This window comes from Bombyx mori, chromosome 5, assembly GCF_030269925.1.
Source record: "Bombyx mori chromosome 5, ASM3026992v2".
NCBI classification, from domain to species: Eukaryota; Metazoa; Arthropoda; class Insecta; order Lepidoptera; family Bombycidae; genus Bombyx; species Bombyx mori.
In genome coordinates this window covers 14,700,241-14,723,225 of record NC_085111.1, presented here as the reverse complement: position 1 = coordinate 14,723,225, position 22,985 = coordinate 14,700,241, and the positions used below count along the sequence as shown (strand labels likewise).

The following is a 22,985-nucleotide window of genomic DNA, read 5'->3' as shown; positions in this document are numbered from 1 at the left end:
AAAATCTTACGTTACGGACGTTTTTTCCCGGTTAGGGTACGCCCCCGCATCGTCCCATAAGGAACTTCAAAAAAATAAGCTCGAATTTACGTTACATTTGTGGCTATGTTATTATCTTATACTGCTTTCTTTCTACGTGACTAGTACATCTAAAGACACCAGTTTTTTCAAAAATATTCGTCAATCAAAACCGAATTTTTTTTCTGGTAAAAATATCTCCTGGTAATCAGTACCATTCTTATAGAAACCTCTCGGCGGTTTAGTCTCCATTAAGAGTTTAAGTATCGATAAAATAAGAATCCGAAAACCGTTAGGAACAAGTTGCGGCGGCGGTCACGATATTATGAATGTACTTTTACCTAGCCTACATAAAATTTGTGTTAGTAGACGCTGTGCATATTAGGTACTTTCTTATTGTAGAGATTGTATTCTTTCGGTTTTTCATCAAAACTATATGAATTTATTATCTTTTAAATATAGATAATTATCGAAACAATTTTTTCACCAATCATAATGTTTAACGTTTAATTGGGAATTAAATAATGGCCACTCTATCGTGTAATTAGTATGTATACTTAAGAAAGTTTACGTTCCTTAAAATACCGAAAAGCAAACAAAGTTTTTTTTTTGTCTAATCTTGTGGTATTTTTCACATCAATTAGCTTTAATGCCCGCAAGGCAGATCTCTGTACTGGCACTCATCCAATCCTGCTTTACACAACAATCAATCGTGTTTAACAATTTGCCTAGATTTGTTTTTGTGTTGTTTTGTTGTATCGCCCGATGAATCAGTCTCATTTGCCGTGTAGTGAGTGATGCAATCCGGTTTTGCAACTACTGACATCATTTTATATACAGTACGTAAAACAGCGTCAGTTTTATGACCGCTATTAGCAACTCATACGAGATTGATTGATTCGAAATTTGTCATATTTAGATAGTGGAGTTGCTCGAAATCTGTTACCGTATGATTTATTGCTTAGACTCCTGGTGTTGAGTGGTTACCGGAGCCCATAGACATCTACAACGTAAATGCCACCACCTAACTTGAGATATGAGTTCTAAGGTCTCAGTTTCTACAGTACAACGGCTGCCACCATTTAAACCGAAACGCATTACTACTTAACGGCAGAATTAGCCAGGGTGGTGTTACCTACCCGTGCGGACTCACAAGGCGTCCTACCACCAGTAAAAACTGGACACGTTCAGTACGCCCTATGAATGAATTTAGAGAAAATTATTTACGTAATTGGCGCCTATCCAATACGCAGCGGGTGTAATGCGTGTACTCGTGGAAGTAGTAGTAATATCCGCATTGGGAATACTCTCAAGGACAAGGGTTATAGAGGTATATAACCTTATTCATTTTTGAAGTTAATAAAACAAACTGTTGATTCTACAATTGTGTTACTAATATTTATGTCACAAGTTCAGCCAATTTTCTTTTTAATTCCTCGTTCTTCGTATTGTAGTTTCTTTATTGCTATTGTATTGTATGCAAGGCAAACGATGGAAAATAAAGCAATATGTAATTTTTTGTTTTTTTCTTATTGAATATTCATTACTGAGAAGTCGCTAAAATTAGACTACACTATACTATTATATTTTCCAGGTATTCATGATATATTCTCCAGGTAGATTTTGTAAATTGGCAACATTAAATGTAAACTTTTTTGTCGTAACTTTTAGAACAAGTAACTGTCTTTTAATATTGAATTCGGTCTTTGTAAATATGACATAAATTAGGTATCATACAATTTTACGAGGCAAGTTGTTCTTTGTGGACACAAGGTTGCAGCAAGGAAAACACAGCTAACCAAAGAAACTTTATAAAACGTAATATTTAATAGCAAACTTGTACCTATTATTTGGTTTCAGATATGTCTGTGTTCGAGAATCTAACCTGCTCTATGTTTAAAACTCATTTATTTACCGTCCCAACTATTCGTATGTCCCCTATCTCGGGGAGAAGCGGCCGAAGTTAATGTTTATCAGCCGCGCAATTGCCTTCATAAGGGAAATGGCGTGGAAATGGTTAACGCCCTAAGCGTTGACCTGACGGAAATAGAAGGGCGACCGACCCCCTTGGATTCGTAACTAGCGGATGTGTTTCATCATCAATAGTATTTTTGTTGGCTCCAACCAAATGTAAATTGATAATTGATCGCCATTAGACTTACCTTATTTAGCATGTGTTATGTGGAAATAAATGACTATTTTGAACATTGATGAGTCTATGATCAAAAGATACGAGTTTGATTGGGCGTATTTACCTTAGCGGTTGGCTGCGAGGGGCGGAACAAACCTCACCACCTCGCTTTCATTTTTGTTTTTTATTAACCTCAAAATAAAATAAAATCCTACCTAGTTAAAAAAATCGTTTGATTGCAAGATATACTTCAGTATTTTAGTATTTTTATTCTTTAAAATGATTCTCAGATCACAACACAACACAAAAATTTATTATATAATTCAGTTTTTTTTTCCATTCATTTCTATAAACCAGCGGAAAACCCTATAGGCCTAGGGCGCTGAATCTTAAAATACGTCGCTGTACATACTACATATCAATTACCTCGTCGAATTCAAGGCATCGTATGCTGAGAATGGGCTTCAATAAGCATTTAACATCGCTCTCCTGGTCGTGTAAGACCATGAAATCTTCAGCGCGTTTAGTCAAAAGGCCTATGACGCAGTGCCCGCAGCGAGTGTAACATGGCGATTTGACATGTTAATTTTTTTAAATTACGAAACGTCAAAGCCTACCGTGTAACCTACCATATTGGTATTTTTAAAACATTCGCAAATTACATTATATTTACGATTATATTCCGTACGATTATATTGCGTATATCGCGACACTGTTTCCCGTTGCGTAAGCTGATTACGTGATTATAAATTATACAAAACAATAATAATATCTCATCATCGTTCGAACACAGGGAAATATTTTTAAATAATCAAAGATGTTATAGAGAATACATTTTATGTATTTATATTTTTGTCATATTATTTTGAAATTTTGGACAATCTAGTTATTGGGTGTTAACACCATGTCACGTAGGCTAAATTCTACTACAATAGGGCATTAAATAGTACCGTCAAATTCGTCAAGAGACAAATGAGTATATTGAGAAAAATTTAACGGATGGCGAGCATTTTTTTTATTGTCCTTGTAGACAGACGAGCATACGGCCCACCTGAGTGGGTGAGTGCTTACTTACTCACAATGCGAGAAGCAGAGCCAACCTGCTGCCTACCGTTGAATCGTTACAAAGTTCGATATTGGTTTTATAATATCGTCAACGTGAAAATCAGACGCTTTAATGCAAAGGATTCGACTCTATATCATGCTAACATAGGCTATCTATCTACTGATTTCGCGTGGGTAGCTGTAACTACCTACATAGAACAAGTAGACAGAAAATACGTCTCGCCATCCACAAAGCAATTTAACATTTTTTTAGTTGAAGTACTGTTTGAGGTTGGGATATTAGCATTTATTTCAGTGTCGGTTCACCTACTACTTATGTAGCAAGTTTCAGGCAGGCAACATTGTCTGGATTATAGCGTGTACCCTACCTTTCGACTGCTTTATTTACGATTTGAAATTAATCAAGAAAAGCAATTGTCCGAAAAGAAAATTCAAATCGATTTATCAAAATTCGAATCAAGCACATTTCTTTTATCTCTTTCATTTATGTCTCTCATCTTCGGTGGCACAATTTTACGTTGTTTTACGAGTGCGCGGACTCGTTCGAATTTCTTTCTTCATCGATTAAACTGCCCACCACTACCTAGGTTACTTGCTGATTTTGTCTACTTTTACACATCACTATTTTCGCTTCAACTGGTAGTAGTTTTATGAGATGATACTTTTCATAGAATCAGAGATAATCACAGTTGGGCGTTATCGGGTTTCACCAATTTCAAAATATAAAAAGATTTTTAAGTTATCAAGAAACATCTATGTAGTTAATGAAGCTATATGTTAAGGACTGATAACGTTGGTACTTCTGTTTCGTATTAACTTTATTTTATTTATAACTTTCTATACTTGACAGTATAGAGGCGGATTTAATGCATAAACCTATATAGTAGGGACGCGACATATTGTTCTATACGTACAATTGCTTATATAAATAGCACCCATTTTGAAGGCACATACATAAACATATATCTATCTCGTTCTTACTCAGCACTGTAACTCGCAGAAAAACAATATAACAGTATTTCAGCGCGTACATAAAGTGAAACATGAATATACGTAAATACCTAATGAGGCCGAAAATCCGCCATATTTAGCGCACCAAATGTCATTGTCAGTCAGTTCAGCCGTCGGTCTTGGTTTGTACATTATTAATCCACTTTGATATTGATTTAATATGATTGCTTATATATATATATATATTTTTTTTTATCATGCTACTCCGATTAAAACATACAAATATTTTAAAAATATTTTATACGATCCCAAGAAAGTCGGTGCCCCAAAAATATTCTCTATATATATTTAAATTCATTATGGAGCACTACTTCGAAATATCGGACACCATTTTTCAGTCGGAATCAATTGATCATGATTTTAGTTCATCATGATTTTGATCACGAGTTTAGGCAGCGGCTTGACTCTGCCCCTGGCATTGCTGAAGTCCATGGGCGACGGTAACCACTCACCATCAGGTGGGCCGTATGCTCGTCAGCCTACAAGGGCAATAAAAAAAAAAGAAAAGATATTTATAGTATTCTTCCGTTCTTAAGAATAAAAGCGTTTAATGTAGCTGGTACTGGTACTAGTAGCTATAACTATCACAGAACCCTGAATATTTCATAGACGCCTGAATCTCGCTAACGACATTTTCAAGATAGGTTTGCATATATACAAGTGCCGAACAATAACATTCGGTACAATCGAAATATTTGCTGTGTCATCATCCAGGATGGAAACGGGAGATTTTCTTTATGTGGACAAAACGCGACCCTATACAGTTTCCTATTAACTAAAAATCAATGGTCCGAGAATAGTTTTTGTTGCGATAAGTGCGTCGTAAAGGCCCGGGTGTTACCTCAAACAAGGGTATTTACTGTCTCGTACAATCATAATATGAATGTATCCGATGTTTATGCATGTTCTTCTTTGTTAAACTGTCGGCGTGGAGACGAGCTGCTGACAAACGACCAGATATCAAATGATCAGCACAACTTATTCAAACATCAAAACGTGAATCGCGTTCACTTTGAGGCGTGAGATCTAAGTTTTTTTTTTTATTGCTTTTAATGTGTGGGCGAGCTCACAGCCCACCTGGTGATAAGTGGTTCCTGGAGCCCATGAACATTTACAACGTAAAGGCCGCCACCCACCTTGAGATAAGTTCTAAAGTCTCAGTATAGTTACAACGGCTGCCCCACCCTTCAAACCGAAATGCATTAATGCTTCACGGCAGAAATAGGCAGGGTGGTGATACCTACCCGTGAGAACTCAAAAGAGGTCTTGCCCCCAGTTCCAGGTGTATTATAATTCCGGGTGCGTGTCACCCTTGAAACTCGATCGAATTGCTCAGTTGGTCCCCAATAGCTTAATGCTCATTTAACTATGTTTAAATCAAGATGCAAAAATTCACTTATTAAAAAAATAATAGTTTAAAAAATCTAACAAAATACGCTTTTATGGAAAATCCAACTAAAAAATAGAAAATAAATTTTAATAAATTTGAATTAAAAATAGTGTAAAACTCTATAAAAACGTATTTTGTTAGTTTTTTTAACCTATTATTTATTTTTTAGTTGAATTTCAATTTTTTCAATTGTTTTTTAAATATTGAATTGTCATCGGTCCTTAATAAGTATACCTTTCGAGTTAATCCGACGTTTTGAAGGGAGTCAAAATCATGTTCAAAGATTTCGTTACAAACATACATACGTCTGAACCTAATAAAAGCTTATTAATATTAAACATGACTACGTTGCCAAACTGTGTAATAAAACTGGTCGTTATTTGATAAGAACAAAGGACGGCGGTAAACAGACATCGCCACTTTAGTCTAGTAATTAGTGATCGTGACTGTTGTGTTATGGTGACCCGGTTCAATTCCCGGTCGGGGTTTTTTGTTAAACAAATTTGACTTATATTATTGTTGACCCGGAGACCGTTCCAGTTACGCTTAGAGCGGTGGGTAAGCTTGAGCTCAGTTCAGAGGGGTTTTACTTTATAACAGCTACCTTGATGACAGATGTCTGAGCCCCTCCAAAGGGGCCTAACAGCTCAAGGGCAGCTGACTCACGAATGCGTCTACCACCGAAACGAAGTCGCGACCCGCTAAATACACTCGGGTGCAATGAAATCGCACATCTGTACATTTTTTGAAAAATATTATTTACATCTTTTTATTTAAAAAAATACATATATTTTTTAACATAAGGTTAAAGGAGAGTTCAATACCTATTCAAAAGACATGATAAGTTTACCTGCCTGCTGAAACAAAACGACAACAGCAAACTCCAAAAATTGCTCCCTCAACTCACTGCAGTTTGTAAGACCAAAGCGGCACGACACGAGAACCCTCTCATCGTGGCCGCCGGTAACTACATTCCCGATCCTGCGGACAGAATGGAAAGCAGTCGACGTCGCCCAAAACACGTCATATCGGATCCTCCCGATCCACTAACGGTGCTTCTAGGTACTTCAAGCACCGGTCACCGTTCTCGTCGAACCCGTCGCTTGCGACGAAGGGCTCGACGAGTAAGTTAACTCCCAGACACAGCCCACTGAGTTTCTCGCCGGATCTTCTCAGTGGGTCGCGTTTCCGATCCGGTGGTAGATTCTGCGAAGTACGGCTCTTGCTAGGGTTCGTGTTAGCAACGTCATCAGGTTTGAGCCCCGTGAGCTCACCTACAAACGTTAGGGTTACGCTGAAATAGCCTCTCAAGGCTCTCAGCTTAGGTAGGAAAAAAAAAAAAAAAAACCTCGTCAGTTGCAAGCCAACGCTTAACCTGATAAGACCTCTAGTGACTCCAATTGCATTTGTCTGAAAAAGATGGATACTACTCCGGAAAAAGCCGCTCAAGTCGTCGCTCTAATTGAAGCGAGCCAGAACCAGAGTGCTGTAGCTCGACAACTGAATATCAGCCGATATTCAGTTCGTCGTGTGTACCCGCGCTATCGGGAGACTGGTGGCTTTGGAAGGTGACGAGGATCTGGTCGAGCAAGAGCTACAACACAGCGCGACAACAGATTTCTTGTAACGACAGCGTTGCGAAATCGTCGTTTGACTGCCGTTGAACTTGCACAGCAGCTTCAACAGGTGCGTGAAGTGGTAGTCAGCAGGTGGACAGTCAGAAGGAGACTTGCCGAAGGTGGTTTGACTGCGCATAGACCAGCAAATGGCCCTAAATTGACGCCAGCTCACCGCCTGGCTCGTTTTCGATTTGCACAAGAACACGTCAACTGGACAGCCGACCAGTGGAAAGCAGTCCTGTTCTCAGACGAGTCCAGAATGTGTCTTCATGATAATGATAGACGTGGAAGGGTCTACAGAAGGCGCTCAGAGCGATTTTCCCAATGTTGCATCACTGTGAGACAATACTTACAAGAAGTAAATGTACCCGTGATGGAGTGGCCAGCTCGGAGCCCGGACTTTAATCCGATTGAACACTTGTGGGACGAATTAAAAAGAAAAATTAGAGGTCGAAATAGTGCTCCAGCTAATCTCCAGGAGCTACAAAATGCGCTCAAAGAGGAATGGGACGCCATGCCACAAAACTTTATCAGAAACTTGATAGAGTCGATGGGGAATCGGTGTGAAGCTGTAATTCGGGCAAGAGGGGGCAATACTTGTTACTAATAAATGATTTTTCAGTATTTTTTGTCTTTTTTTTTTTAATAATCCCCAAATTTTAAACGGTTTAGTTGAGTAATCATTTTGTAATAAAGATTAAATTGTTGTTGTATTTTATTTTCCTCAAGAAAGTAACCTTATCTCCACTTATATGGTATCATTGAATAGGTATTGAACTAACCTTTAACCCTATGTTAAAAAATATATGTATTTTTTTAAATTAAAAGAAGTAAATAATATTTTTCAAAAAATTTACTGATGTGCGATTTCATTGCACCCGAGTGTAGATTAGCTAGAAACTCAGCAGGGTGATGGTCGCTTCGAAATCTTCTACAAGTTCGGCGTTTACGGTGACCTGAGTTATTAACTAACGCTAGAACCATAAGCGTACAATTGCTGTGAAAGTGGATCAGATAGTTCCACCAGGAAATTATTTGGCATTCGGGATCTGGGCTGCCTTGCCTTTTTTTCAAAGAAAGCGCATTAAAACATCCAGGAAATGAAATAACCCTTTAGCCTCTGTTCTGAAATTCATTCATAGATATGTTTGTCTAAACGCAAAAGAAAAGTTGCACAAATACATAAAATAACAACAAAAAATATGATTTTTATTATATGTAAATAAGCTGAATATGGGCTCTAAACGTTAGAGAAGAAGGCAATACATACATATCTTAATCATTAATACATGAAGCAAAAACTTTGTACCCCTTTTTACGAAAATTGCGCGGACAGATGAGCGTAAAATTTCCCACACTTATAGTTTATATAGAGAATGAGTGCAGGCTGCTAATTTTTCATTATGTACAAAAAATACATTATATCAATAAATAAAACATTACACACACTACCATGTATTTGACACAACACATCATTTAAAAATATTATACTCTTTGTTTCTTGTCAGTTATCAAACTTTTTTTATTGTTTAAAGTCTGTGGTCAAATTGAGAATAGATGAATATTGTTTGTCTTTAATATTATTTATCTATAGTGTAGTTTTGGCGAAATCTGTAATTATATTATAGAATTATATAGTCGAATTTCGACTACTGCGGCACCACTAGTATGCTATAATTTTGCTTCGTCGTCTATTGATGACAGCAGTAGTTTGAAATAGTTGTTACATTGTGTCGTTTCTCTTCAATTATCGACCTTAAGCCATCTGTATAAAGGACACACACATGTTTCACCATTTATTAACAACGCAAGCAAATTTTAGCTTAGGACCGTTGAATATGCAATATTTATTCGCGTATTATCGTGTTAATTATCTTTCGAATATTTCAATTTAATTTTCACCCCTACCCGATTATTCATAAATTAATAAATTAATTCGTTTCACTAACATCACCCACTTTTGTATTAACATAATTTTCGCTAATTATATCGTGAGTATCTACTGATGACGTAACTACATATTATATAATAATTTTATAGATGTATTTTATATTGCTATTGACGAAAAGCGCAAGTACATTTTCAGTATTTTCGTTTCTCATTTAATAAGGTTGTAATTTCCAAGACGTAACGCCTTAATTGGAACACGCCAACAAATTATTATGTAATAACATCAAAAGCACCAACGTCCCATTTTACGACGATGTCGATAAATATATAAAGAACAAAGTCGTTTTTCAATATTTGATGGGTACGCGTTTTGAGCCAGTACACGCTACGAGAAGAAGGCCCGTAGACACACCGGGAGCATCTATCAAAATATTATCTAATATATAAAATTCGAGTGTAACATTGTTCGTTTCCATACTCCTCCGAAACCGCTTGACCGATTCTCATGAAATTTTTATGCATATTCAGTAAGCCTGAGAATCGGCTACTATCTATTTTTCATACCCCTAATTGAGTAGGGTTGTCCACCCCTAACATATTTTTTTTTTATTTGGACATACTTTTTTTTGTTATAATGAGGTATTATGTGGTTGAATGAGGTTTTGTTATTTTTATTATATATTCCCTCATCGTTCACAGCACTACATACCTCTTTCACTCATTTACCACATCCTAACACACTTACAATAAGTTCGGTTTTTTTTCTACACTACAAATTCCCTAGAAATCTTATATATGGCAAAACAATGTTTGCCGGGTCAGCTAGTTATTCTGTAAATATTCGAAAAGAAGCCTGTTTGAAGTTTGAAGGTCTAACAGGTAAGACGCGAGGTGTTTTCGATGCTAAGGTGTTCTAATTTCTCAGGCAGTTACCAATTTTTCTAATCAAATACGTACTACACTACTACTACGTAATAACAAATTTTCACGATTGACTTCCACGGTGAAGGAATAGCATCATGTAATAAAAATCGATCCCGCAAAATTCAAATTTGCGTAATTACTGGTGGTAGGACGTCTTGCAACTCCGCACGAATAGGTACAATGATCCTTCTGCCAAAAAAAACCTTTATTTGGTACTCAGAATGCCAGGCTACATAAGAAACAAACACGATAAACTGAACTATAGAGTAAACGCCAAAGCAGGATGGTAAACTAAATGGGAGAGTGTGTTGATGAAACAAATGCTCGCGATTGACCTCCACGATGAAGGAATAAGGTCGTGTACTAAAAATCAAACCCATAAAATTATAATTTGCGTAATTACTGGTGGTAGGGCGTCTTGTGAGCCTATACGGCTAGGTACTATCATCCTGTCTATATCTGCAGTGAAGCAGTACGCGCTTCTGTTTCAAAGGTGGGGCAGCCGTTGTACTGTAAAAACTGAGACCTTAGAACTCATATCTTAGGTGGGTGTCGGTATATACGTTGTATATGTCTATGGGCTCCGGTAACCAATTAAAATTAGTTAGGCCGTGGGCTCGTCCACACATATGAGAACAATAAAAAAAGAGAATTATATTTTTTTATCTGCAAACAGTCACATGAACTGAGGGCACGGCTGGTTTAAGTTGCTACTAAACTTCAAACCATACCATAAATATATGTACAAACAACAGTATAATTGTCTGTGGTTTGCCTTGAAAAAGCAAGTCTTAATCTCAATTGTATTGATAATAAGTGCCCCACTTTTGGACACACGGCATACATAATTATTTCGCGACAGTAATAGGCAGGTGATTCTTACTACCTATAGGGTTCCAAAATGGAATACCAGCATAAACCTTTTAAAATTTTATTTGTTTGTCTGTTTTTTTTGTTTGTTATAAATTTGTTAATACTAATAATAATAATAGAAGTAGGTATAAAAATAATGTACGTAAATAATTTATTATTAAAAAGTTTTGCTCGGTCAAATGTTATGTATCGATACTATATTGCTACCCAGCGATATCTATGAATCGTCAATGTAATAAATAAAAAACACGTATGTATATGAAAACTGTGTAGAAAATATTATGTTTAATGAATTTGAATATTATACAATTACACATGTTATGTATTCGTATCAAATATAATTGTTGGATCAATTAATACGAAAGTAGTGTTATTAATATTATAGCTTTATGTATTAGTATTGGCAAAAATCATCTTGATTCATAAGTAAAAAAAATGTCAAGAGAATGAAGAAACTTTGAATCGGTGAGGGTATATATATCTCATATATATAATAGCTATATTTAGTAAATCGAGAGTTGTGAAGTAACTTGAATGTTCGTTAATTTCCTTATCGTTTTAATATTAAGCTGATGACTTCTAATACTGAATTGTATTTTATGAAATCTTATTCGTAAAACACCTTGTATGTGTTTTTTAAATGATGCGAAGGAATGTGTTCACAGCTTTAAAAAAACTACCTACACGTTTATGTTAACATAAAGGCAAGTCTTTTAAAAAATAATTAAGAAGTAGAGATACAAGTATTAATCTTAAAATGCTGTTTCACAGAAAACAATAATGTTTAACAGTGCATTAAACCTAATTCCTACTTAAATATCGTCAAAGTGTTTGTTTGTTTGCTTCTTTCACGTAGAAACTTTTTAAAAAACGTTTTTAAAGTTATAGTTTTAAGTCAGCAGAAATTAACGTTATCCCGAAAGAAAATAAACTTTCACACTTTCCTACACTACACGGGTGAAGCCGCAGGTGACAGTTAGTAATTTATAAATGTGTGTTCGACATCATGGTTCAACGTTACTCATAATTAATTAAGCAAATGTAATGATGTTTATTTAATAAACAATATATCACTGACGTTATCGTTACCTTTAGCAAGTCACGTTTGCAATGTTCGAAATTGTAATTTGAACCTTATAAAAACTGTACTTGTGTGTATTTTATTATATCTACATAATTTCGTTGCTAGGGACTTTCGGATCTCACTGTGACTTACGCCCCCTGCCGAATGATTGAATATAAATGGAAATTTTCCACGTAATTTTAGCTTCGTTCTATCGATATATCCAATAAAAAGGTGAAGCAATATCTAAAAAAATCAATGGAGTCAAATTTTACGTACATTATTAAAATAGCGTGAATCTAAATTAAAAACCTAACATAGTCCTGACCTCTGTGAGACCTTAAAAATCTTCGAAACATCTGAAATAATATAATGCCAATGAGAAACGCGAGATTAAATCGTAAAAATTGATTTTTACTGCAATAGATATAAGTATAGACTCAAAAAATTAAGAAAATTCTAGCATGAATCTTTACGAAATTTGTAATAAAATTTTAAAATTATAAATATTAAAACGTCATTATCAACTTCTTCGTTACTTGGTATAATTTGTAATATTATAATACACTTTACACAAATAATAATATTCAACAAGAAGCAAGTTTTTGAAGACGTTTGGGACAAAAGTCTAGATCTTTCTTCTGCTAACTCTGCAAGTTTGTTGAATCTAGGCCAGGTTATCTAAGATCAGATCCTGGTTTTCAATATGATATTTTGACAGACTGAATACATACAACAATTCTAAAAATTTTAAATATCGTCGCTGTCAAACCAAAATCTGCTATTTGCAAAAACTCTATTTTGAATTAACGAGTAAAAACATTTTCGTATAAAATTTTATATAAAGGTGAATTTGAAGAACTATATCAAATGAAAGCTATAGATAAATGTTAAAGCTATAGACACATACCAGTTTTTTTATACGGTAGATAGGGCTGTGAACTATACGAAAAGGTCAAAAAGTAAAAATCTCAAAAAAGTGCACATAGCAGATTTTGGTTTGACAACGACGGTATTCAATATTCAAATTTTTAACACAGAACCTTTCTGAAAGTATATCAGTCAAGATTTACCAAGATAAATTATAGTCATATATTTGATTTTTCAATAATTTAAACTACAAAATTTATAGTAGGTATGTTTTGATCTGACAAGAAGCGATTGCATCTAAACATGAATGTAGTGATTGCACAAGCATTCCCAGTGGCCATCTTACTTTCAACACAAGTATTAATGGCGATGTTCTACTCACGAACGTTTCCTATTCGTAATGCTTCATGTACAACATAATATTCAATATACATATGGACTTCTTTGAATAGGTACGGAAGGCGAACACGAAGAATACAGGGATTTTTTTTTATTTTTTATAAAATCTTTTTTTAGCTCTAATTTATTTTCAGAATCATATTTTTATCGAATTTGGAAATAACACACCCTGTAGTGTTTTTGAAGGTCACTACTTTCAATGAAGAAACTAAGGCTTCTGTACAAAATTATCTCTTTTCTTTCGTGTGGCGTTACCTGTAATAACTCGATCTCTGGTTACTTTAGCGGAAATTATTTTACATAAAGATCCCCAAACACATTCACTATAGAGAAACCAAATTAGGCTGCTTTATTTAAACCTAAAGAAAGAAAGGGAATTAAGAAAAGCTACATAAATATTACGTAAGACAATTTATCTTTTAAGTGAATACTGGAGCTATAGACGTAAAAACGTAAATGATTTACGTAATTAATCACCTACAATGCTTCAGATAGGTCACAAACACCAGTACAATGTTGCTTAATATTTTTACGCTGTTATCTTTTTTTTATTGCTAGATGGGTGAGCGAGCTCTCACCCGACCTGGTGTTAAGTGGTTACTGGAGCACATAGACATCTACAACGTAAATGCGCCACCCACCTTGAGATATAACTTCTAAGGTCTCAAGTATAGTTACAACGGCTGCCCCACCTTTCAAACCGAAACGCATTACTGCTTCACGGCAGAAATAGGCAGGGTATATGCCTAGGCGCATACCTACCCGCGCGGACTCACAAGAGGTCCTGCCACCAGTAATTACGCAAATTATAATTTTGCGGATTTGATTTTTATTACACGATGTTATTCCTTCACCGTGGAAGTCAATCGTGAACATTTGTTTAGTACGTATTTAATTAGAAAAATTGGTACCCGCCTGGGATTCGAACATCGGTGCATCGTTCAACACGAAGGCATCAGACATCTTATCCTTTAGGCCACGACGACTTTATCTTTGTTTTTTCTCTTATTTCTCTTATTGAAATGCCTTCTTTTATGTTCTTTCAGTTGTGTGGTTGAGGCAAGCTCGTCAACATGGGGAAGCTTCTCTCGAAGATATTCGGTAACAAGGAGATGAGAATACTGATGCTGGGACTCGACGCTGCTGGAAAGACTAGTATCCTTTACAAATATAAACATAAACCGTTTGTAGAATTAATGCTTTGAACATTTTAAATGGAAGAACTAAAAGCAAGGAAAATTAAAATAATTTATTTCTAACAACGTAATGAGCTTATGCAAATTGGACGCGGTATAGCGGGCCAATGTGAAGGAAGGGGAAAGGATTCTACCTACACAATTAGACATACAGATGTATACCGTTTATTTCAATTAGATGTTCCAAGACCGTTGGAAATTATGATACGTCTTGCTCACTCACTATTTCAGTTTTTGTAGCAAGAACTTATTTTTTGTACCGTATAGCCGGGAATTGGGTCACTTGTGTTTGATTACGTTCAGGTGTTATTTGTTTGCAGATGAAGATTAAGTGGCAATATATACGAAACCGATTACTTGTAGTTTTGGTATTATTGAGTTCTGCTATCTTCATCTGGATCTCATATACAGTCGGCGTCATTGCGCCACTTTGAAAAGGCGGCACGACACGAAAACCCTCTTGTCGTGGCCGCCTGGAATTACATACCCGATCCTGTGGATCCTGTGGACCGAATGGTAAACTGTCGACGTCGCCCTAAACACGTCATTACGGATCCTTCCGATTCATTAACGGTGCTTTTAGGTACTTCAAGCATTGGTCACCGTCGTCGCCGAATCCGTCGCTTGCGATGAAGGACTCGACGAGTAAATTAACCCCTTAGGTACATACCACTGAGTTTCTCGCCGGATTTTCTCAGTGGGTCGCGTTTCCGATTCGGTGGTAGATCCTGCGAAACATTTCTCTTGCTAGGGTCAGCGTTAGCAACACACACGGCTTGAGATCCGTGAGTTCACCTACACGTTAGGGTGAAGCTGAAAAAGCCTTCGAAGGCTATCAGCATAGGTAGGAAAAAAATCTTCATCACATTCCTGTAACCACACGGTGACCACGCGGCTTTTTGTTTCATGCTAGAAACTGGCTAATAACAAACCTATTTTATTGCACTATCTGTGATCGAACCTGCGGCCCGCCTGGCGTTAAGTGATTATCCAAGTCTTTATGCATTATAATCTGAAGGCCCAGACACCCAGAGACCTTAAGACATAAAGGTCGACTTTTCAATCTCCTTGTATAACAGCTATACCACTTAAACCGGAACCCAGGACTGATTCGCGGGAGAATTAAGCAAGGAGATTATGATACCTACCCGTACCTACAGGCCTATAATAATAATATGTCCTACCACCAGTAAATAAATACACAGTATAATAACGCCATGTAATTTATTCACTGTAAAATAGTCTTTAGTGAACATTTGTTAAGTACGTATTTCTTTATAAAACTCAGTAACCGTCTGCGTAATTGGATTTAGCCTACGCCGACTTATAATCTCATGAAATATCGGCATTTTCAATCACGTCAAACGTCAAATTTCCTTAGCGTGTACCATAACAGCCATTTTATATAAGTTAAAATTAGGTCAGTCTGTCACGACAATACCGACAGTGGGCTTCAACGTTGAAACCGTAACGTATAAGAACGTCAAATTTAATGTCTGGGACGTCGGGGGGCAGGACAAAATACGGCCGCTGTGGAGGCATTACTACACAGGTACGTGGCAACCTTCTAGGCAATACGTATAGCGTTTCGGGTGTAGTTTGATTTATACATAGTTTTATTTTCTTAGCGTCTAACAAAAATGTTTGTCGAAAACTTTTGGTCGTAAATTTTGTCTCTGTGACATGATAGTAATTGTGTCCACCATTATTGTCGTTAGATATATAGAGTTAGGTAGTCGTTAGATCGTTAGATATAGAGCCCATAGACACCTACGACGTAAATGCCGTCACCTACTTCGACAAGTAAGTTCCAAGGTCTCAGTTTTTACAGTACAACGGCTGCCCCACTCTTCAAACCGAAACGCAGTACTGCTTCACGGCAGAAATAGGTAGGGTGATAGTACCTATCCGTGCGGACTCACAAGACGTCCTGCCACCAGTAAAAAGAAAAGAGTAAAGGTCGATGTTGATATCAGTTGGAATGTTTGAAATATAAAAAAAACCGCCACTTTAGTATACTGGGTCAAACATTAATTGTTGAGATTGCACGCAATGTATTGTGTTTAACGCTGTAAGGACCAAAGGTGAATGGCGGAATTAACTTTCATGTTTCATTTTAACAGCTGAAGGGATGTGACTTCGTCTCTCCTGTCTCCAAAACTGACTGAACTGATTGACAGTGAGAAGTCAGTCGCCTTATCGTGATTTAGTTAATATGAAATAGGCCAGGAAATATCCGTAGCAGCGTCTCTCAGCCTCGAAAGGTCCTAAGGGTCGAGGCATTTAGTTTTAACTCTTGTACCTAATGTTAGAACGCCAGTGCTTTTTTTAAAATATATAATATGTGAATCATAGTAAAAGTAATATGGTGCTAATGTTACAGGCACTCAGGGCCTGATATTCGTTGTGGACTGCGCGGACCGCGACCGTATCGACGAGGCCCGCCAGGAATTGCACAGGATCATAAACGACAGGGAGATGCGGGACGCCATCATACTCATATTCGCCAACAAACAGGATCTACCTGACGGTAATGTTATACGCTAATTGTTTTGTTTTTAATCGCTCTAACATTCTAGAGATCGAACCGGAAAATTTACGGATATCTTAAGTATAGTATTTGCCGTTATTCGTTTGGGCTTAATACATCGACATAATATTTCAGTGGCTTATTTATTGTACTTGAAGATTGAATAAGACACATTTTGTCTTGAATGGTCGCCGAAGGCGTAACACAATATACCAACTAAATAGTTTAATAATACTTGTTTCTGGTCCAAAACCTGAACACTGCGCGTCGTAAGTGTTGGCTTCTACAAAGACTAAGGTACCGAAAACCCGCCACCCATCCATATGGGTAGGTACCATCACCCTGCCTATTTCTCCCGTGAAGCAGTAATGCGTTTCGGTTTGTTGGGCGGGGCAGTCGTTGTAACTATTCTAAGACCTTAGAAGTCATATCTCAAGGCGGTATTTACGTTGTAGATGTTATGGGCTCCGGTAACTGCTTAAACCGCGTGGGCCGTGAGCTCATCCACCCATCTCATCATCAGCCTGCGGCAGTCCACTGCTGGACGTAGGCTTCCCTTAAAGCTCGTCACTGAACCCGATCTTGGGTTCTACGCATCCAGTTACTGCCAGCTGCCTTGCGCAGGTCGTCGCTCCATCTAGCAGGAGGGCGTGTTATACTACGATTGCCGGTTCGCGGTTTCCACTCCAGTACACACACGTCTACCCCAACGGTTATCGGTTCTGCGACATATGTGACTAGCCCACGGCCACTTCAGTTTACTAACTCTGCGAGCTATATCGATCACTTTGGTTTTTGCCCGAATGACTTCATTACGTTCACCCATCTGAGCAATGAAAATAAATAATAGTTTAAAAAAAATAACAAAATACGCTTTTATAGAAAATCCAACTAAAAAATAGAAAATAAATTTGAATTAAAAATAGTGTAAGAAAATATGATTTTATTGTAAAAAAAGCGTGGGGTGCATGGTATCAGTAGTTTTAAATATTTTATGAACAGATATGAGTCGAAGGGTTATTTTGATAATATCCTGAAAAGCACCCTACGCTTTTTTACATATTTTTACTCTTTTATTTATCTTTCATTTTTTAGTAGAATTTCAATTTTTTCATAATTTTTTATTATTATTGAATTGTCATCGGTCCTTCATAAGTATACCAAATTTCGAGTTAATCCGACATTTTGAAGGGGGTCAAAATCATGTTCAAAGATTCCGTTACAAACATACATACGTCTGAAGCTAATAAAAGCGTATTAAAAATAATTCAAGAAATTGCCATATGAAAATCTGTGGAAATGTAATTGTACATATTTCAGCGATGAAACCGCACGAGATACAAGAGAAACTGGGGCTGACCCGCATCCGGGACCGGAACTGGTACGTGCAGCCGTCGTGCGCGACGACCGGCGACGGACTGTACGAGGGGCTCACGTGGCTCACCAGCAATCATAAGTTATGAGCTGCAGAGTAGGCGGCACTGACGCTGCACCGCCTTCACGAGACACGGTACGTACGTACACACACAGCTAGTTACTTTTCTTTGTTGCACGGACGAACCGGTGGTAGTAGGACCTCTTGTGAGTCCGCGCACGCAGATACCACCACCCTGCCTATTTCTGCCGTGAAGCAGTAACGCGTTTCGGTTTGAAGGGCGGGGCAGCCGTTATAACTATAACTATACGTTGATACTTAATACGCATAATCAAACCGCGCAAATAGTCTGCATTCCGACGCTCCGCACTTTATATGCATTAATAGAATCTATCCATCGACGGTTCGTGCTCTAACAGTTAAACAAAAATATATCCGCGTATGTTGCAATTTTGTGATCGTGTGATCCCAAGTGAAATTAAATTTTCAGAGTCCTTTGTGCAGCTGTTTGTTAAATGCGCTCCCTTCGTTGTTGTAATCACAAGTGAATGATCACTGAGCGGTCCGAATTCGAATTCCATAACACGGGAAAATATCCTAGTTTAATGTTCTTAACATGGGAACTTTTATTTTTTTGTTCTCCACACGTTCACAGCGGTAGACAGCGGCTTGGCTATGTCCCTAGCTTTGCTGACGTATCTAAGCGATGGTAACTACTTACAGTCACGTGGGCCGTACGCTCGTCTGCTCACAAGTGAAAAAAAACGTGTTTTCTAGATTTGTAGTTAATACAATAATGTTTGATTTTCAGATGCGGATTTTGATGCCATTTAAACTAAGTAAACCTGCCCCCTGCGCGGTCGTATTGAACATGTTCAGTGTGCACCAGTATCGGTTCACGTGCAGTAACACAACTAAAATATTTCGACCACAGTGAAGGTGCGATAGCAGTGCGCGTTGTGCCGTCTACACTAGGACGATAGATTAGAAAGAAAAAAAACGTATATGTATAAAAATATTATATTCCGTCACATATATTGTGTAATTAAAAACAAAATCAATTATTCCATTTTTTTTATTTAAACATTACCTAATACAAGAAAAATTACGAAATTTGTAAATTTTTAGTTGATTTTTAGTGTAGTAAAATTTGATTATTTCTTTTGTATTCGTAGTTAAAATGTTTACCTCCATTTTTTTATGTAAAGTTTGGCGACGCGTTTCTAAAATTATTGTAAACGACTTTGTTTCGTGCTATGATTTAATCCGATAGGAATGCCAACATTTTCAAATTAATGTCACGGTATAACAAAATTTATTCATAGTTTTTTCGAAGTGTAAGATGAAATTGAGTGAATTGACTGAGTTTTTATTAAGCTGTGGCACGAGTGAACGCGTAATTTATGTAATGCTATGCACCCATACGAGTATTATATGGTATGTGATGTTGCTTGGCTGTATAATATAAATAAATAAATAAATATTTACTAATTATAATGCATATAAAATATATATACATATATATATATAAATATTTTTCTAAACTTTTGTTGATTTTGATTATTATTTTTTTTCGTTAAGAAATTAAGTTTACAAATAAATAAATTAATGGTTTGTTTCTTTCTACATCGGGATGGATTTATTTTTAACACTTTATTTTTAATCATAAGGTACGTTTCTCAGTTACGAATGGAAAGTTTGCGTGATTAGACTCTGAAATCGATTCTAGCATAACTGTCTACAGTGAAGTTGCATTGTGTGAGAAAGTATAGAGATAGCTTTATTCAAAGCTTACGTTGTATGCGCTATGTCTCGTTGAGCTTGTTAAAAGTTGACTGTCAATGCAAATGAAATTGCTGTAATTAAACCATCCTTAGTTAACTTAAGTAAGCGCTTATTAGTAAGCTCGTAAATATATATATGAATGTATAAAACAAATTCACTTGTATTGGAAAATTTAAAAACATAGTTAAAATTACTGTCTGATGAATGATTCTTGTTTTCGATGTAATGTTTCGTATGTGATAGTATAATTTGAAATGGATTTTATTTCCATTGGATAAATTGATTCGATGTAATGAAAAGTTATTCAAACAATCTTATCCATTGTTGACCTTCATATATGTAGTCTTTGTATATGTTGGAGTGCTTACATTTTTTTTTGTCTACAATAACTACATATATTATGTATCTAGTAAAGATATTTAATTTGTCGCACAGCACGAAATGTTTGCTTGAAAAAAACATTGCAAATATCTTTTCCATTTAGAACACGCAAATCTTTAAGTAAATGTATTTGATTATTATAACGTTTATAATATTGTAATAATATTGTAAACACCGTCTGTTAACTAACATCTATGTCAAACTATGCTATCACGTGCGTATCTCAATGTTTGGAGTTTATATCTAATTGCTGTACTAAAATAGTTCTGATGATGTGTGATGTTTCAACGTGTGATGAAAAAATTCGTTATTCTTTAAATAAAGGGGACTCCGTAACCGCCAGCTAAGTCACACTAACAAATCGATCTGAACGAAAACCTTTGAGAGCAATAAATTAGCATACAGGATAATTAGCCGAAAATAATCTAGCATTTGTAATATAATTGATATTTGATTAATTATTTCTTTTTTTTTTCACACATTTCAAGCACGAGCCTGTTTTTTTTTAATTCAAAGAAGAAGATATCATTCTGGTTTCGTGTGTCCAGTGGCGTGCTTAAAACCTTAAGATGTAATCTGCATTCAGAAAATACAGATTAAAATAGATAACGTTTATGTGCTCGTTGAGTATAAATAAGTTCAAGAGACGCTCGATTTGAATGAATTTGGTATCAATTTAAAGTTGACAGTTGAACCTTTAAAATGATGTCATTTTTATAATAATTCAAAATTTACATAATAAGCAAGATCGCGCGGAACCAAAGTGATTCCAAACTTTTGCTCGCGTGTATATATAGAAGTTGGTACGAACCAGTTACATAAAAGTATACTAACTCAATATTAAATATAATATTTGTTTATTAAACTAAGCAGCGATACGTGTTATTTTAGTTTCGTGAGGCCGCAATACAACGCGAAGTGAGTTCGCCGTCCCGCGCGCGGCCGTTGACCCCGAGACTGGTTTGTAAATACATTGCGTGTAATATACCTACACGTAAATCATTATTTATTATCGTTAGCCGTTTATAAAGTTAGTCACTATTTTTACCTACAGTAACACCTGTTTCTTTCTGTCAAGGTTAAAGAAAATTATTTTAGTCGAGAACTCTATTTACTCATGTTTACATATTAACCTTATTTACCATAATCTAATTGCACGCTACTGGTATTTCTGAATGTGAATCCACCGCGTTATCGCGTTACGTTTGGTATATTCTGATGAATAAATCGGGCAGTATATAATTTTTTTGTAGTTTTCATTCAGAAAAATAATAATGTAAACATAAATATTAGGTTATTTCAGTGTTCAATGTAATATAATTTGAACTGTGTCCAAGAGTCGTCACGGCTGCAATGAATATTCGCAATCGTTCAGAAATCATTACATTAATATTCATTTCTATTTCATTTAATACTCAATTTTAGTCCAATTTCTAATAATATCTATAGTTGAGCTAGACTAGGCTCAATAATGTTAAAATAAGTTTATTTTCACACTCGCAAATTCCAACAACACATTTATGTCAGCTATTTTGATTTTCAACCTTATTTTCTCATAAATAGAGTTATGTAAATATTGTGTTCTATAAAACGCATCGAATATGTACTTTATTCTCTGAAAATGTATGAATTCATTTGTGAATGAAATCTGAACCGTATAGCTTATGTTAATAAGGTATTTTTTTTTGTATAAAGAATACACTGTATATTTATAAAAGTTGTAATTCTTTTATTTGCATATCTTGCTGTTCGCTATTATCGATTCGAAATGTAACAAGTGCAATTAAATTAGTAAAATAAAAATTAATAAAAAAAAAGTAATTTAGCGCACTGTGTTGTAAGAAAATTATTTTGTATGCAGTACGCTTCGATTAGGGCTATGTGGTCTGAAGTCTAGATTAGACACAAACTGTAAAGCAAATATAAACCGTATGCTCATCGTCCTAAGAGCTTAATTGTTCTAATGACCATTTAGCTCTTATCGATGGTTCTGATTTAGTTCAGAACGTGAAAACTAGTTAATTTTTACGCGTTATATGAAGGTACCGAATGTAAGGCGTGGTTGCAGTCTGCTGTATGATATTGTAGAAAGGTTATTCAAATATAAATTCACCCTCGATCATGTTTTTTATTCGGAATTCTGTATAAACAAACCCCTTTTTGTTTTTTTTCTGTTGTGAGTGAATGCGCAATATTTTTTAATATTTTTTGTTGCTTAGATGTCTCGACGAGCTAACAGCCCACTGGTGTTAAGTGGTTACTGGAGCTCATAGACATCTACAACGTAAATGCTGCCACTCACCTAGAGATATAAGTTCTAAAGTCTCCGTATAGTTACAACGGCTGCCCCACCCTTCAAACCGAAACGCATTACTGCTTCACGGCAGAAATAAGCAGAGCGGTGGTACCTACCCGTGCGGACTCACAAGAGGACCACCATATGTGAGTTTTGCGTTTTCGTATAC

General features: G+C 36.1%; 1 protein-coding gene across 3 annotated transcripts in view; it reads left to right on the top strand.

Moving 5' to 3' along the window:
- Positions 1–22,639, top strand: part of LOC101737365 (ADP-ribosylation factor 6) — a 54,498-nt gene extending 31,859 nt beyond the window's left edge. For all 3 annotated transcript variants that reach the window (XM_004929975.5, XM_021350678.2, XM_021350679.3), the window contains exons 3-7: positions 14,300–14,408; positions 15,846–16,001; positions 16,833–16,979; positions 18,300–18,489; positions 19,166–22,639. In XM_004929975.5, coding sequence (XP_004930032.1) covers positions 14,327–14,408; positions 15,846–16,001; positions 16,833–16,979; positions 18,300–18,442 — 528 coding nt within the window. In that variant the 5' untranslated portion in view covers positions 14,300–14,326 and the 3' untranslated portion in view covers positions 18,443–18,489; positions 19,166–22,639. The remainder of the gene's footprint in view (positions 1–14,299; positions 14,409–15,845; positions 16,002–16,832; positions 16,980–18,299; positions 18,490–19,165) is intronic.
- Positions 22,640–22,985: the final 346 nt, after the last annotated feature.